The sequence below is a fragment of the Haliaeetus leucocephalus genome, unplaced genomic scaffold (assembly GCF_000737465.1).
Source record: "Haliaeetus leucocephalus isolate CR32 unplaced genomic scaffold, Haliaeetus_leucocephalus-4.0 Scaffold0, whole genome shotgun sequence".
Taxonomy (NCBI): Eukaryota; Metazoa; Chordata; class Aves; order Accipitriformes; family Accipitridae; genus Haliaeetus; species Haliaeetus leucocephalus.
Genome location: NW_010972436.1, coordinates 20,073,264 through 20,092,128, shown reverse-complemented (window position 1 = coordinate 20,092,128; position 18,865 = coordinate 20,073,264). Strand labels below are relative to the sequence as shown.

Below are 18,865 nucleotides of genomic sequence, written 5' to 3'. Positions count from 1 at the left end.
ATAGCAATAGTCCAAAATGGTTATTGCTAACCTCGGAACGACCTTGCAGTAGTGTAATTTCAAATCCTTACTTTTAGCAGATTTTGGGAAAAGTATAACAGTGTGGAAACTTTTTAGACAGAAAAATAAATCTACTGAAAAAAGCTGTTCAGATGTTTAGATATCAGCCATTCTCAGAGGGAATGGTTTATTGGTCTAGGCAAAAGTATTATAAGTAAAGGTATAAAAATACGTAGTCTGTCACATAACAGCTAAAAGGATGTCTCTTCTGGCTAGCATGCCATGTGGTGTAGATACAAATTTATTATATTCTAATAGACATCCTGCCACTTGACTCACCCCAACTCTGTGCTAACAATAGCATTTGTACTCAAACAGGATCTTTGTTTTTAAGTTGATCTGTTCCTGCTGCTCATATCCTGCCTCAAGTCATAATCCTCTGCTTTTACAAGTGGTTGCTGTGGAAAGGATTATAGACCTCTGCTAACAAAAAAGAATCAGGATCAAGTGAACTCTAAGAAATTAATATACCATTTTTATGCAAACGATAATGACAAAAGAAGCAACGTTATAGCCAACCGGTTCTGGAATAGATTAACCTCCAACTAAAAAGAATGTTTTGGACATAAAGTATTTAATATGTTACTAAGCAATGTTGTTTTAAAACTGTTTAACACGTCCACAGTCCTCATGAAAGAAGGTAAAGTTGAGAAACACAACAAATGTAAATAAGTTTTAAAAAAAGTAAACTGCTCTCAAACATTAACATATTTATTTCCTGACATATATAGAACCAAAACAATTATTCCCAGAACTGCTGTAACTGTCAAATACCTTAAACAAAGCAACCATGTCAGTGCACACCACCATAAAAACTGTTTAATGTAAACAGGAAGGTCAAATCATAGTTGCAGCAAAAACACCACTGAATTTCTTGACTGCTGTTTTAAATCTCCAGGACAATGGGTTTTCCCCTGCCTGTAAACAGACGGGTTTTGGTTGAATTTATTTCCAGATTGGTCTAACGGCCCTTGACAGCTCTTCCTTCCCCCACTCCCAGGCAGCCCAGCCCAGGCTGAGGAACCTGCCCCATCCCCACATGCATGTCAGCAGTCTGAGGGCACCTAAAGCTTCTACTTCTTCAAAGCCACCTGCCTGTTAGCCCAACCATTTCCACTCCCGGTTGGGTTTTTAGCCTAGCACCGGAGGGATCACACCGTTAACACCACCACATATAAAAGCTTTGATGCATGGGGTGTTTTGGGGAGCCAGATGGGTTCCTCCAGGACATACGGACTAGGGATGTCCAGCTCAGAGCTGGGAAAGGTCTAAACGTGGGATTTGGGTTTGCTTCATCCTTGAGGTGGTCAGCAATGTCCCCTTCCTACAAAAGGCATTGGGAATAGCGGGGTCTCAGCGTGTGGGGTGTTTCACACTGGGTGCTCTCAGGGAAACACCATCCCTGGGCACTTACACAGGTGGCATCACTTTACAAGGTTAAGACCCTTATTAATATGGTATCTGTTACCTGCACACTTCTCTGCACGCTCAGGTATGCTCTTCCCTGCTCTCCAAAATCTTTACTCTCATAAGCATTTAGCAAATCAGCCATCTACCAAAACCACAATTAGAATTTAAACTTGACTAAAATGTCAAAGCTGCAAACTGTGAGAATGATATGAGCTGTATTTCTGTATCGTCTCAGCACGTACACCATTAAAAATATTTTCTAAGAATGAATTCAATTTACTGCTGCACTTCTATATTTAGCCGAGTGGCTGAGGCTATTTCTGCCGTACTGCGACTCAGTAATGTCTAGCCGTTGTTTGTGTATAGTTCGAGTGCCATTCTTCATTTAAAAACATCATTTACACCTAAAAAAGCAATCATAATGCATACAGTGAAATATGAAGAAATGATGCTCCTGACCCTTCGGGCTATGATCTAATGGATGGATTGGACGTAAACATTTATTTAAAAGGTAATTTGAAGTTTATGACATTATTTCCCATCACATGGGAATTGCTATCATACTGAGGCACTTACTCTGTTTTTTATTTCCCAACATTTATTATCAAACTTATGTGGTGGTCACATGCAGTATATAATGGAAAAGTAATACCACTGCGTGACAAAAACTGCCATAACCAAGATAAATATTCTGTAAATAATGTCCAGTTAAATGAGTTCAAAGTACAGCACAATGATCATCTGTAGAGAGCTTTTTATTTGAAACATAATTGATAACCTTAAACAAACCATAAACAGTATTCTCAGAAAACCCTTGGACCTCTTCCAATGAGGTTTTAAACTGTTCCTAATACTTGGTTGTTCCTCACAGAGACAGGGAGAAGCACGAAGCAACAATTAGTTTCCTCAGGTACAACAAATGGATTTTCAAATCCACACAGTCCACTTGTGAATGTACCACACTGTGGCATAAATGTAGTTTATCCACATTTAAGGAAGGGCATTGAGAGACTTGTTGTGCCTAATGGACACCAACCCAGAGGGACGGAGAGCCAGCCTCACCACTATGTTTTAGATGGGTCTCTGAACTTGAAGAGATGAGTAAGAAACTCTCCTCACGTCTGGTTTAGAGATGCAACCTGCTTACCACCGCAAGTGTTAGGCCACCTCTCCTGGACATCCCCAGCCAGTGACAGCAGCAGCATTTGCTGCCACTTGGCTTCGTGATGCGCGGCAGCCATCAGTGTCACAGAAGAGCAAGGCAGCAAATGATAATTTAGACAAATTTTTATCTTTCATCAGGTTCAGCTAATACAGTAGGTATCTGGAAAATCCATTAAGACCACATAGTTTACTAAAACGTTTGGGTTTGGAGAGAAATCTACGTATACACCCTGGTAAGGGCTAAGAGTATAGGCAAGCACGGAACTAAAACCAGCTGGAACTGAGGCTTGAATGGTCAATATTGAATCTTTTCCCTTGTTTTATTTGCAAAAATGGAATTTGAAAATGCCAGGGTGGCACGTTACAAGCAGGAGAACTGACCTGAGCATCCCGGTTAAGGGATGGCCAACACGCACTTTGGCTCTCCACTCATTACTCTTAAAGATGAGCCACTCCACCTCTAAGCTGCCTCCAGTGAGGATGTTGCTGTTTATTCAAATATACCTGCTTAATGCAAATACACTACGCAACATCTTCAGGTGGTCTGAGTCCAGCCACTGACCACAGCATGTGAACCGTTCTCATCTAGCTGGTACCGGGCGCACTATAAATGAAGTTATTCAGTCCAAAGTAAACGAAAATAGCTTCATATCTAAAATACTGCTCTCCTTCCTCAGTCACATTCACCTCATATCTGCTTAATAGCAGCCTGGGATCTGAGGGAAATCCCAACTTTCCAGTTTATTTAGAAAAAGAAATACAATTTCATTACTATATATTAACGAAAAGAATCTATTTTTGTAACTGATCCCCAGATTTACATAATTCCAAAAATAAAGTCCAGGAAATAGGCCTAACATCTCCACACCTTTAAAAATCTTTTGCTTCACAAATTCAAATGGAAATCACCTGAGCCGGTCCAGAAAAAAGTGTGGCACAATTATTTTCAGAATTAACAAAATACAAGAGAGAAAAAATCCTTCCATGGTGTAATTATTAAGAAAATGCATTGACATTACACAAAGAAATTACTGTTTATTAAAAGTGATAACTGAGTGTACACCAAGGCCTTTCAACCTGACCTGCCTAATATTCTATCAGAAACAAATCTGCTTAAGCAGGCATGATCACAATAGCAGTGTGTTCATTTTACATGCAAACCAAAATTGGTTTGTAGTAATTTTATATTAAAAATGCTGGCTATTAATTCTAAAGGATTCAAGGCTACACTTTATAACAAAATATATAATGAAAACTAAGAATATATGTAACCTTTTATATGCTAGGTATGGAAGAATAAGATCTCTAAAAATGCTTTTCTTCTTAGCTTTAATACATTTAATTAAATAATAGCCTCAATTTCCTTTAGATTAAGGAGGCATTATTCACAGGATGAGATGAGGTCTGCAGGTACAGCATGGATTTAACTGTTCTGCTATGGATGCAGTCAAAACACAGTGAGATTTAAAAAAATGAAAAAATAAGGTAAGCTCATTTTTTTAAACAAATGAATCTAGGACTACAAACATCATTATTCTCTAACTAAATTTGCTTAGTGTTACTACAGGGTGAAGCTAAAGTCATTTGGCTGCCTTTGTTTTGCTTTTGCATACTTAATATGCTTGCAGGTGTTATAAATTTAACTTTAACTTATTTACTGTGTTTGTAGCTTTGGGGATAATTACAGCTTTATTACCATTTATTTTTGAGTTATTGAAATACACTTTCAAGATTTAGTTTCATTTTAACATACTTTTTGTCCAGAAGTAAAAGAGCTGTTTACATATGTGGAATATTTGTACATATATTTTCTATCCTCGCCTGAAAAGGCAACTACTGAGATCAGTGTGCCTTCAGAAAAGGAACAAAGGGAGATATTGGAAAAACGTTTGAGAGTAATATTTTGAGAGACACAGCATCAAATGTATCATTACATATCCACACTCTGTGCAATTCATATTTATCTAGCCTTGTATGTGCTAGATCTTGGGAGGAAAAAAAAAAGAAGAAAGTAAAATGTATTTATTTGATTGTCAATATAGCCTCAGTCTGTCCAGTTCAGTTTACTTACTATCTGCCCTCTCGTACCACACCACCCCCTCTCTATCTGGATATAACTCCGAGTCTCGGTGTAGGGGCTTTGCTTTGTTTGGTTTTTAAATGACCTAAAAGGCACGGCTGCTGTTTCTCTTTGAGAGCATTGCAGTCAAACACAGGCTTGAGATTCATTTTCCTAACAAAACCCCAATTTTGATTATGGTCTGTGAAATTAAAAATTTCAATTATTTTAGCATTGCGAGTGTTTCCTGGTGGTGACTCATGTAATTACGATTCCCCTTTCTTCATGTACATGAAGAAAGTAGAGGCCATGCAGGAGGGGAAAGGCAAAGAAAACATGGCTAGCTTTATATGGAAAATGACTTGTCTGTTATTTGCATTTATTTGTTTTATTCCCTCTCTTTAGATTCAAGCATTTGCACAGTCTTATCCTACCAAATCAAACAAACAAAAAGCCATCATGGTCTTGTACACATCTCCAGAAGTTCAGCAGACACGAAAATTTCTGGCTTGCACAGAACCGAGGACACTGACTATGCAATACAGCTTAAGGAAATATTTTTACTTTAATTCTTTCAGTAACCTCTCATCAATGAGGTAGACATCTAAGTAGCCCAGAAACTCCTGAAGGAGGGAGAGGTCTTTTACATGGCTCATGTCACCAAGGAAGACATGACAGCATAGGTCTAATATTTTCCTGAAATAACGGTAGTGTGTTTTCCCTGCTATCCATGCCAGGAAAGCACAGGCATCTCTGGGCATAATACTGCTTTCCAGAGGGTCAGTGAAATTTGAAGACCATGTTTAGGTTACTCTACTGTGCATTTTTTTCCTATACAAAAATACAAGAGACCAGTCTAACTGGGACTATGTGAGTACGACAGTTTATATCCTTGATTTCTAAAAGAGGGAAGAGTTTTATGAAACAGATGCCTGACTTAACATGACTGCAGTACACTGGACTGCACAGATAGAAGATACACAAAGAAAGTTCATTTTTCTTTAAACTTATTTGAACTGGTATTTTCCCTGCATAATGCCATCATTGTCATAATGACATCATGGTGGTTTCTCTCAGGATTTAAAGAGACTACCTAGATGCCTCCAAAGAAACCAGGGACTATTTCTAATAGGAAAGATCTGCAAACCATAGACCTGAAATCACCTGAGATCTACTGGTGTAAAAGCACCCAGGTTTTTCTCAGAGTGACCCTGACTGTGTCTGAGCATTATTGGTCTTGCAATTCAGACAACTGTAATTCTGGAAGCAGCAGGATATGAGACTGACCTACCTGCCACACACACACAAATGAAAGAAAAAAAAAAAAAAAAAAAAAAAAGAGAAGACATATTTTTGTGGTGGTTTCAACAAATGCTGGTTTCTAAATTGCATTTCCCACATTTCAGGTGTGCTTCCATGTAGCATTTTACACGTATTTGGTAAGCATGAAGCTGGAGAAGAAAGATTTCTTAAGGAGTAACCAGACAGAGAGAAATAATGTGCAAAGCAAACTTCACCTTTTCCATATTTTGTTCATCTTAACTAACTCAAATACATGCTCATGAGGGCACAGCTGCTTCTTAATATGAATTTGCACAGTAAATTCACCGCTAGCACAGCGAGAGCCATACAGCACAGTATGGGTTACAAATAAACCGTAGTAACAACTGAATTAACCTGAAAGGCCATGCAGAACCACGTGCAAATTCATCATGTATTTTGACTTTGTCTAACCCACCCAAAGCCCAACAAGCTTCCAGCAGATGCCAGTGCTCTAAAAGATAACTGCCACAAATGTTTCCTTTTCCACTCCCAGCATTTATAGTTGCCTGGGGCCCAAGGCAGGCAAAAAATGCAGTCCCAAGCCAGCTGTAGTTTCTCAGGAAAGCTATACATTAAGGCTGTGTAGTCCACTATTTTATTGCCCTGCAGGACTAAAAATGGGAGCTCATTTCTGCTAGAAATAAGAATTCCCAGCTGCCAGCAGGACTCAGCATGCACTTCCAGCCTGGAAAGAAACAAACATATAGCCACAAGTTTACATCTAAAAATGTTATTTCACCCCATTGCAAAGATTATTATTACTTCTCCTTAAGTCTGTGTAACTGCATTCATGATAACAGAGGTACTAAAAACAGTCAGAGAAATGCAAGTCCTAAAAACTTCTAAAACCTCAAATACATTTTTTTCATAGAAGGTAGCTCTACACATAAGAGGTGATGCTGGGATAAGGAAGTTATTTATCAAGGATGGCCATCAGCGACAAATTTTTTTTCATAACATCATCTATCATGACAGTTGAAATTGCCAGTCATTACCCTCTCCTGATTTGGAAACTAAAGTCGTTGCTTTCCACCCATTCCCCACTGAACATAAAAATGAAATCACTCTTCAGCTCTGCTAGGAAGAACAAATGCAAATTTTGTGAACAAGGAAACAGTGTAAAAAAAGGATCTATAAAGCACAAAGTTGCTAGCAAGTCAAAGCAGGTTATTATGAGCCACATCTTTGCTAATACAGAGAAACTCTACTGAACAATAGGAAAAAATAGTATGTATGAGTTCCATCGTGTCTCTGAGAGTAGACATGCTTTCTATCACACACCACAACAGTCTTCAAGGATTAAAAATGTCGGTCAATATTTCTACACATTCACTAGATTAGTGTTACAAGAGATACTGGGAAAACTAAGAGGGGTTTTGTACTCAGTACTGATGGTCAGAGATACAGAAAGACTTCATATTTTGGATAAAACAGCAACAACAGCAAAACCACACATTTCTCTTGGGCTCTCCCCTGCCTCTCTGTACAACCGCGCTCTCAACCGCATCACCGTTGTGCCCCGGCACTGCCCACCCGGAGGAGAGCTGCAGACCTCCTCACCATCCCTGACCTGCCCCATCGCACCACTTCCAATAAATACCCTGCAGCAGCAGCATGGACTTAATGTGTGTGTTTGCTTTCAAAGAAAAGAACTTCCCTGGCCATTACTGAAGCTCCTGTGTTTCCCTTTGCCAACTCCTACAAGCGCAGGGGACATTACTCCACTTGGACCTCCCCGCCAGGCACCAGTTTGTCTGCAAGAAGCACCACGGGAACAGCGCAGGAGAGCACATACAAGGTAGGCACAATCCTAAAACAGTCGCATCTTAATTTTGGATTATTTTAAGACCTGGGGCATGAAATTATAGACATCTTCTAAACCACCATCAGCTATTTTATTACCCAGAGTATTTTTTCTCACGTGCTTCTCTGGTTTTTGAGATTCCTGCTAAAAACTTGTGCATCAACAACATTCTGCAGAAATAGTGTTGCATGTCGCAGTGGTATTATGCGGATAGCTTTTCCTCTATTGGTCTTTTGTTTTATGTATTTAACAACTGAACGTCTTTGCCCTGGTGCTAGGCAGAAGACAGAATAAGAGCTTCACTCTTTCTTCAGTTGTCCATTTTATATACTTTTTCTTTTCTACGCTGCCACTTGTTACTGTTTTAGAAGAAATAATCTGTCTTTTCAATCTCTCTTCATGCAAGTTTTCCATGCCCTTAATCATTCTTGTCACCTTTTCCTCACTCCCTCCATTTCTGCAGCGTTCCTTCGGCGATGGAGTGACCAGCACTCACAAAAGCCTCAAGCATTGATTTATACTTAATTAACTTCTCAAGCCCTCAAACAAGCAAACAAAATTATTAGTCAACAATGCCTGGAGAGCCATTGGGTTGACCCAGACCTTCAAAAAGAAGCTGAAATTTGGAACAGCTTGCTAGGCAACCCTTCTGTATGTTTTAACTTCACACCCAAGAGCTTTCCAGTGAGGTTAATTAGGAAGTGCAGCTCTTTATTTCACTCTTGTGGGTGACAGTATATATGGAATTTACATGCTCACATTCCCATTTTACTGTACATATTATTTCCCCAGAGTAGAGAAAGAGAAGCTGTATGGCATAATTTCGCTATGTAACATGAATTTACATATGTAGATTGTTCTTGCTCCCCAAACTACATTCAGCTCCATCACATTTTTCATCTTACATGGATAGCCAGCCACTGGCACCTTTTGCTGTCATCCACTGCAGCGACAGCTCTTCCAGCAAATCACATCGTTTCATTCCACATGAGGCATTTTTCTTTCCCAGGAAGCCAGGATGAACTCCAGTTGAGAAGCTGGAAAAAGTAAAATCCAAGTTTCTTCTCCCCACACCATCAGAAAAGCAGCAGCATACTGAATTTTTCCTTTTCATCTTTCCCTTGTTCTTCTGTATTAATAGTTAGTAGGAAAGATCAATATTTCTCCGACATGTGAATATCCTCTCTGATACATCTTTGAAGATTAGGGGGATGTTCAGACCAGCAGTACTAGAAAATGGGTAGGGTTGGTAGTTATGGCTCTGCTGCAGCCCACTTCAAACCATACACCTCTGCTGTTGTCAGACTGCATGGCCAAGGAAAAGCCTTCCTCCCTGCATGCAATGCCTGTATCTCCCAAGTTAGGTAATGTTTGATGAGGGGAAAGGGAATGATTTTAATCAGCCAAGGTATGCATGTAAACCCAACATCAAAAGTGAGTTTTATCACCATAATGATGAGCTGTTCCCACTTTGGAGGGCACTTCTGAGATCTCTGAGATGCTGCCAGAACATGGTTCTGCAAAGCAGCAGCAGTCCTATGCAGAAGGAAAAAGCAGGAATCATCAAGAAGCCTGCAATTGTTAGCTAGACATAAAAAACATAAAACATAAAACATAAAAACAAAAACTTCACCAAAAATGAATAGGATTTTATCAGTCTGAAATATTAAAAATTTAACAAACTATCTTCCTGATCAGAATCTGCATTTGTTCAGAATGCGGTCATCCCAAGCGAACATCAATAAAACATCGCTCATTTGTCTTTGGTAAAAAGTCTAAAAACTGGTCAGCAAAGCTTAGAGAAAACCTCATACATTTTCTCCTCTGGATAAGCCACCTACACTAAATTTTATTTTCTCCAATTCAAATGCTATTTTCTCCCACCCCTCTCCAAATTAATTTTGGTTCTTTCAAGGATTTAACTTCTAGGAGCATCCTTTTACAGTCTCCCTTCTTCAGTCTTGGTTTGGTTATTTGGTAAGAATACAAGCGACAAAAACTGGATCTTCATGCTGAAAGCTGAGAACCTGAACTGGAATACGAAGAGCTGCAGGAATGCCCCAGCTGACTGACTTACACCGCAGTGACATACACTGGTACTGTGAGAGCTTAGAACCTGTAATAGCAAAAATCACAGTACAAAGAAGTCAGGGGAGTTGTCTCAGTCCTTTACCATACTTTGCTGGTGTGCAGTAGATCACTCAAATTTTCTTTTACAGTTCTCTAAACTGCTAGAAAGTATTTAGATCTCTGTTGTGCATGTAAATACATGAGAAGGCAAATATCTTGGATAGGAGGTCCTCATCCCTGGAGCTGTAGCTTTGTCCCTGTTGAGAGGAACTAAATGAGGCCTCTTGTCCAGCCAACACAAATCACATCCTCAACGTCCAATTCTCTGTAGGTCTGCACACAGGCCATCCATGGGTCCCCCTGCCCTCATGTGCCACGCACGCTCCCGAGGCTGCTCGAGACAGCACCTCTCACTTGTGCCTTTGGGAAGATTGGAGCAGTTGAGCAGCACGATGCCAGGAGAGCTCCGGTCTGCTCTACCCAAACTTCTCTTACAGTTTATACCACAATAAAACGAGCGAAAACATCACAGTCCACTCGGAATACTCAACTTTGCAACATTGCCGCAAGAGCTGGGATGTGACACCTACTTTTGTTCATCTGTCTCACAAAACAGCCAAGTCCGTACGGCTTTACCAAGGTAAAACCTTAGGTGGCTGCCGTCAGCCTCAAATCCTTCACTAAGGCTAAGCACGAACACGCAGTGCAGGAAGGACAAAGATCCCCGAAGCCGAGATCTCGCTGGCTTTCGGCAGGACGCGGAGCTGCGCTGCCAGCACGCTGCTGAGCACAGCACGTCGCCCCTGCCCGCGCGCAGAAGGAGAAAGGAAGGGTCGCTGCATCCCCCGCTCCTCTTCCCTTTCACTGCCCACCGTGTGGGACCGCTGTGCAGGATGAACAGATGTACCCAGAAGAAAGCAGTAGGAAGAATGCTTTTTATGTACCTTACAGCCTTCAGAGAATAAACTACAACCTGTTCCTGCTCGCAGGCAACACGGTCCTGCAAGAACTGACAAACATCATTGACAACAGTTTTTTGTGTACACACAATTAACTTCTACTCTCTTCCAGGGAACGCAACCCTGGTACAAGATCCGTTCTGCAAATAAAAAAAACTTTCCAGTTAAAAACTTTAAAAAATATTTTTTTTTCTTCTAGTGCAGCTCTCTGAAGGAATATGAAAGGCTCAGCAAGCCAGATCGCAGTGTTAGCTGCCGAGCGTTCAGCGAATATACAATAGAAGATTGTGTCAAATCTGAAACACGGTAACAGAGCTGCTCCAAAAGAAAAAGGAAAATCCTAAAACAGAAAAAAGGGCAGAAGTGTGTAGCAAAGACAGGCCTGATTATCCTCCACATTACATCAGAAAAAAATGCCACTGAAGACAGTATAGTTATTCCAGAAAGAAATCGGGACACTTGAGATGATGTACTGCCTGGGACTGCAGATCAAATACTCTCCAGCCCATTAGGCAAGGCTGTGGTTATCTTTGGCTTCTTTATAACATACAGGCGCTGGGACATAATCAATTTACCAGAGGGAGACAATCCATTGTACTTATCCAGAACCAGCCCGCACTCAGCTGGCAAACAGCCCGTGGCGCGGCAGGGATGGGAGGAAGGGGCTCTGAAGCTGGAGCGGGATGCTCGGGAGCGGGATGCTCGGGAGCGGGATGCTCGGGAGCGGGAGCCCGGACCTTAGCAGTCCAGGATGGGAAGTTAGGGCAGATAAAGCAACAGTAATTCTCACCCTCTAAATAGCCAAATTATTAAGAAAACTGCCCAGTGAATGTCTTTTTCTTGGCCTGTGCTAACTGTGCTGAGAAATTGTTTGGGAGAAAGTTGGGTGGCTTGGCCTGAAATGGTGCCAGGACCATTTGAACAATTTACCGGTTTAATTTACCAGGCGAGATGCAGCCTGCAAGTCCAGAGCACCTCCAGCACATTTTCTAAGAAATGCCTGTTTGGGTAAGGATTCTGGATTTCCCAGTAATTAAAAATGAGTCACTAACTTAATTTCCTCTCCTACTATTTTTTCTTAGCATTTTCTTACATTCTAAATACACAGAAATTATACTGCAAGATGCTTGGAGCACGTTTGTCCTTAACGCGAAGTTCAAATACCGTATTCTTTAGACAGGGAAAAATAAACAAAGTCGGGTAAGAAAAGAGGGTTGACATCACCTTCTCTGTGCCACTTTGCACCAGTCCTATGCAGATAAACAGCCACCTACTTGAAAAAGATGGTTTATATTACTCAAACTTAAACCCACATGGCACCTTCTCATCCAAGCACTCCAGGAGTTGCATATATACCCATTTTCCTTCCATACCTGCAAAAAACCCTCTCTCTCCACCTGTCTGCTCTAATGTAAAGAGTGTTTTACTCCAAAGTGCTGCTGCACTGCCACTGCTGCAGCAGCCCAGGACTTGAGCTGCGAAGGTAAAACCTGCTCTGGTCAGGGCAAGTCCATTTCTCCAACACTGTGCAATTGACAAAAGTTCTTTTCTTAAATAGGAAAAGCGTGGAGGAGAGCCATTCGTAACAAGCCCAATAAACCTCTCTCACACAGCCAGCGTGGTTCCCGCGGGGCTGCCCCGCTGCCGGGGCCGTGCGTGCTGGAGCAGTGGGCAGGGGAGGGGAGGAGGCGATGGATGGGAGAGCACTGCTCATCGCAGCCGGACACGACAAGCTCAAACACAGATTTCCTGAAGTGCCCTCTGAAATCTGTGCCATCGAGGTTCAGCACTTAAGATGGGCATTTCTCATTAAGCAGTATTTTGAAGTTGATTTTAAAACCTATTTATTTATTTATACCCCAATTTATCAAACAGGCATGATTGATAAATTACTGCTGATTTATAAATTCATACAGTATTTTGAAATGCTGTTTTGAACATCACTACCATTTAACTCAATTTTATGGCTACCACAGGAAGCAAGGTTAGGGAATTACATAGCCCACTGCACCAGAGGAATTGCGGATTGTTCTGAACACTAATCAGATAAAAAACAGATTAAAAGTTAAATCCATATTTGTACACCTCCTGTTTTGCCTCATTCTGCTTTGGCCATCCACTGTCTGACTTCAACAAAGTGCTTAAACATAAGGTAAACTCTCTTCCAATCCCCTTAAAACACTCCCCACTTCTTTTTCCTCTCCCATTATTGCTATGCATGACCATTGTGTAGAATATGTGTTTTGTACAATGTGAGAACTGTCTCACCTTAAAGTACAGTGGTTTATGTAACAACATTACATACGATGTATTTGCAAGTTCCTGAGCACTTCTTTTAAGGCAAAATTCTAATTAGAGAAAGTTGTTCACATAAGACACAATAAGTAGACTGAAATGGACAAGAACAACTCTTCTAATGCATGTGCCTCCCTGCATATGTGTTATTACAAACAATTACAGTTTGTCCTGTTGCTTTACATAATCACGTGAGTGATCTTTTTTTTCTCTTTTAATAAGGACACCGGAAAAGAAAAGATTAAAAATGCGTTAAGTCCTTTGTTTTCCCAGAAGAAAACACAAGCAAGCCCTTCATAGCATTCAGCCTTAAGGCAAAATTTTCATCTATCCGAAATCCTTACTGAATGTATTCCTGACTGAAATGTTTACTAAATACTCATGTACTGAATACACTTTGTCCTCAGTGATATCTTTTTTGCTTAAGTGTAGTGAGGGTCCTTGAAAATGAAGTTTTACATAGATAGGAGGTAATACTTTATGGTACTGATTATCCCCAGTTTACCAGCTTTCTTTGGTCCCAATCCTGATGTTAATTGGAATATTACCGAGAACTTGATAAATAAGAACTGCGAAATTTTCCTTTTTTTTTTTTTTTTGTTCCATCTCACTTAGCTCACAAAATTCCATTTTCTAAGGAGTTGATATAGAGTATTACTATAACGTTAAGGTCTAATACTATAATAACAAGTTTGCTGATGAAAGTCAGTCTAGAGTGTAAAACATGAAGCTGTATCAGAGGTAATGAATTATCTGTATTTAAACACACAAACCAGGCATGATGGTTAAGTAGAGTGTATGTTTCCAGTGGATTCTTTCAGTTGGAGGCTTTTAAAATATTTGCAGGAAAATATTTATTCTAAGTGTCGTGAATACTGTGTTCTTAACATCTCTAATAAAAAATACCAGCAGGATGAAATTCATAAAAGCACAGAGAAGTTCTTAATGGCTTTGAATCCAGAAGGATCATGTAATTAATCAGACTGTATTTGACAAAGGAATATATAATTTATATATAATATAATACATGTAATAATGTAGAATTTAACATATAATTTACAATTATATGCCTGCCAAATCAAGTTATTTGAACAAGTTTTTAAAAGAGCTGATGATGTAATCCAGCTGCGCTGACAGCGCACGGCTAACGTAACCTTGAATACTTCAGGCAGGTTAAGAAGGAGCTTCATTGTAAACTGTTTGGTCTTTGCCCCCTTGCTTTTTAAAGGAAGTTCTTTTGGCTGAGATGAAGGAAAATTAAAAAGAACGTTATTGACATAAAATATTAAAAGGCAGGCTTTCTGAAGCCAGCTTCAGTGCATTTTAACTTTTGGCTTTAAATTCCATTATGGGCAATGTTTTGCAGAGCATTATCAGTGATGCAGAAGACCATGCTCATAGGAAAGTTCTGCAGTGCAAAGTATAAAATATGCTGATGATTTAACATCTCGCACAACCCAGCATTCCCCACACGGGGGTCAAAAGCCAGAGTTCAGCTGGACTCACAAATACATCACCCTGAATCAAACAGAGCATCCCTAAATAGTAGCAGTCACTAACATACACTCATTACATTAATAAATTGCTCGCTAATGGGAGCAGTGACAAGTAAGATGTGCACTTAGTGGCCCTGTTTGCAGCCCGCCCCCGACGTCTGAATGCCCGTTTTTCTCTGGGTTACGTTCTAAAGGCTTCAAAGTGCACGAAGAAAATCTGCTCAGCGTTGTGAAATAAATCAAAGAGTGTCTGCTGAAAATTCCTAAAACGCTTCTGCCCTAATCTCCTGGACCAGAGAGTGGGCTTGCAGAATGCTAAACTTGCTTTTCAAAGAAGATCAAAGCAACACGAGCGACAATTAAAAACACGGGTGCAGGTGTGCGCATGCGCAGGGGCACCGCGGAGGCAGGAACAACCTCTTTTTAGTCATCCCCGAATGCGAACGCTGACTTATCTAATCGTTACACGTGCGATTTGAAAGGACAGGAGACGTGTTCAAAAGGTACACAAAAATTGTCCGCCTTTGTGTAAAATGTGTTTTATGCACACGCACCACTTTACGAGATACACCATTTCCATTAATTTTGAGAAGCTCCTTGGCCACCCTCTGATCAAACCAGCCTGTCATTTTGTCCTGTAGCCATTCAAAGATAAATGAAGTTGCAATTGTGTATCTACCCTTCCTCCTGTTACTTAGTCTTTCAACAGGGTTTAGCCTCCCAGACCTTACTTCTAACACTTTTAAGGCCAGCCGCTTGCCTTACCCAACACCTGGAGAACCAGTTACCTCTTCAAGTGGTACGGGGCTGCCTGGCAGCGCATCACGGGCACCGCGGAGATTTTATTTGTCTGCTTCAACTTCTAAACAGTACCGGTTGTCCTGCCTAAGACCAGTCACTTCTGCTCGCACTTACACCAGAAATACTCGTGTTAGTAGGCGAGCGTGCTTACACAAGAAGTGCTGGTGCTAGCAGGTGAGTGACGTTGCATGACAGGCGCTACGCCTCCGGTGCGGGGGGAGGCTCAGCAGCCAACCTGCTATTTCCCTGACAATACGGTTTGTCTGTTTTCCCCTTCTCAAGCTGGTATTTCACCACACAAACGAGAAGGGGGAAAAAAAAAAAAGCAGCTGTGGGAAAAAACTCTTCGAAGTTCACAGGGTGAGTAGGGAAGGAGTAAAACCCTGAATGAACTCTCCTGGCTGAACTGGGTTAGGATGAAAAATGCTTCTGCTAAATGTTGAAAATTTAGGTCAGTCTTGTTTATGTGCAGATATAAACCGCTGACATTTTGAGAAGCACGTGAATCGAAGTGGTATTTCAGCGTTCTCTTTCAATCACATTGGGCCACCAGGCTCTTTTACACTGACCAACTTCTCCCCCTTCAAATTAAAGAAAATAAATCTGAATTGTCACTTAAGCTGTAAGCAGCAACATATTGGAGTGTTGTGCTTTAAAGTCTAGTGGCAGCAGCTGCTGAAATATTCCGTATTTTTAAAATACACCGAGATAACCGAGTAGATACTTGGGAAACATTTAACAGAAGAGAACAAAGTAGGTACAATTTTGAAAGCTATCTCTGCTTTTTTCTTCCCCCGTATTAATACGGGTTACATTATTCCCCTATGAGTATCAGAGAAGATGAGGAAAAAGATAATTGATGCTTTTCTGAGACCTAATTGATGTTATCCAAAACATGCATCACACCAGATACCCATTACATTTAACACAGCTCAACATAAGGCGATTTTGACGATGCGAATAGGGCTCAATCCTATTTCTCTTCAAATCCACATGAATAGTTTATTATATACAGAGCCAGGCTCAGTGATTCATTTTGATAAAACGCTACTTAGCAGCATCAAAACTGCCTGAGTATTTTGTCTGCCTATACTGGGGCCTCCTACTGCTGCCATTGAAACAAATGGCAAAATTCCCATTTACGTCCACAGGAGGAGAGCCAAGCCCTTACAAACCTTTGTATTTAAGGAAAAACATTTTTCCTCCCACTCATGACTACAGTTCCCCTGAAAAACCAATGGAAATGTTGAAGAAGTCAGGTGGTTAGGACTGGGCCCAAAGGTCAGGAACAAAGAATATTAATACAGTCCTGCTATTGAAAAACTGAGCAGCATCCTCCAAGCGTTGTTGTTTTTCAACAGAAAATGTCACTCTCAGATCTAACTAGGAAGATTTTAAAATATATATAAATCTGGGAAGAAGAAATGAAGCACACATTTCATTTAGTGTCTGGATTACAGATTCTTATTAAACAAACCAGAGCTCATTATAAAATCAATATCAACTTAACCACTATACTCCCAGGAGAGATGGCAAAAAAGGTCACTCCAAGAAATTCAAACAATTTTCCTGCTGGAAGGGCACGATTTTAATTACAGATACTATTAATTAGAGCTGTCAGTAGGAAGATTGTCCTGTTAATTATCACAAATTCAGTTTCAAGTGTGATTTTGGAACCTGGAGGGCTTTTTTTTAAAATTAAGAATTCTTGTATTCACGTTTAATGGAAGAAAAAGACTACCTATCGCTTCTGTGTTTTAAATAAGCCAACAGCAAGTTCCCTTTTAAAACCAGACAAAAATATTTATGGCCACAGAGTCTTTGGCCAACAAAACTGATCAGAGAAACTGCTGGTTTGTTCACACTTTATCCCGGAGGACACTCCTTTTTTCCACTAGAAATGCTCTTGCTCTCGCTCTCTCTTGTTTTGGAAGTCGTTAAATTTAAAGATGTAAAGTAATTTAAAGATTTTTTTTTTTAAGTAAACATTCCATTTAAACTGAAGACCAAAACCATTCCTGAAGACACTAATTGTTACAGAAACATTCATATTATCATTCTGCACTAACATCTCCTTGGACCCTGCCTGTGGAGACGTACTTAATACGTTACTTCTTTAACATATAAGAGGTACAGGCAGATCCCAACTTTGCGAGGAAATATGAGTTTATTCCCACATGACTCCCAGCTGCCAATTTGAATCTATCTCAGCTCCAGAATACAGAAAGGCCATAACGTCTGCTCCTAAGCAAAACAAGAAGGTAAAATAAAACTTGACAGAAGAGTGCCATTAGCGAGACCCTATGGGTGCACAGCAGACACAGATACTACAGCAACAACGTTTACCCAGTCTCGAATTCTTTCTCCTGGTCCCACTCCAAATATTTTGGGACAGCAGACCAGGGCTGTGTGGTACACAACCAGAACACATGCATTACCACACCAACAACACACCAAGAAATAAGTGCCACGATCTAAAACAAACTTCAGGAAGGTGCAGAGCATCTCTCCACCCAATACTTTTGAAACTGAAAGAGAAAGCCTGAGGTTTCTGATTTATTTCAGGAAATCTGAGTGCAGTCCTCCCCGTATTACTGGGTACACATCTGCTACCATTGTTCTCCCAGAACCAGTCCTGGTTTACCTCCCCATCTATCAGCATTAGATTTCATTTTATCTGAATAATGGCAGAAGGTGGCAACAGATCGGGTCAAAGGCTCTTTTCATATCAGACCCTGAAGAAGTCGATTACTCAAAAAGAGAGACATCTTCAGATAACCGTGCAATCCATTCCTCATAAATGTTAAAGATTTTTCGTTATTAATAGTGGCAGGGGTGACAGATTATGGATATTAATGTTATTTTTCAGAGAATTTCAATGGCGAGGGCTTCTCTTTTTCCCTTTTTTTTTTTTTTTTGTAATGTTTCTAATTAGGCACAAATTTACAGCAACTCCCAGAATAGCCAAGATTAATACCCAGCAGTAAAAAGCCGCTACAGTGAATCCGCGGGAACACGAACGGAGCGGGGGGGGGACACACACACGCCAGCATCGCAACCAAACCCACCCCCTCGGCTCCCAGTCCGCGGAGGGTCCCCCCGGGGTGCCCGGCAGAGCCCGGGGGAGCAGGGCCGGAGGAGGAGGAAAGCTCGGAACTTACCTGATAAGCAGCGGGGGCGTCGGAGCCGGCGTCGGCCCCCAGGGCCGAGAGCTTCTCCTTCAGGCGGTGGTGGGCGCGGTGGCGGAGGCAGTAGGCGACCCCCGACGCCGCCAGGACCCCGGCGATGCAGGCGAGGGAGAGGAGGGTGAGGAGGAGGAATTTGGCGGATTCTGCCTCTTCCCCGCGCTGCGGGAGCGGCGGGACGTCGCTTTTCTGCAGGGGAGGAGAGAGAGGCAGCGCCTTGAGTTGCGCGGGCGCGGAGC

General features: G+C 41.1%; 1 protein-coding gene across 1 annotated transcript in view; it reads right to left on the bottom strand.

Moving 5' to 3' along the window:
• PTPRN2 (protein tyrosine phosphatase, receptor type, N polypeptide 2) overlaps positions 1 to 18,865 on the bottom strand; it is a 523,716-nt gene that overhangs the window by 85,759 nt on the left and 419,092 nt on the right. The window contains exon 12 of the mRNA XM_010563027.1: positions 18,603 to 18,815. Within this exon, the coding sequence (XP_010561329.1) occupies positions 18,603 to 18,815 (213 nt within the window). The remainder of the gene's footprint in view (positions 1 to 18,602; positions 18,816 to 18,865) is intronic.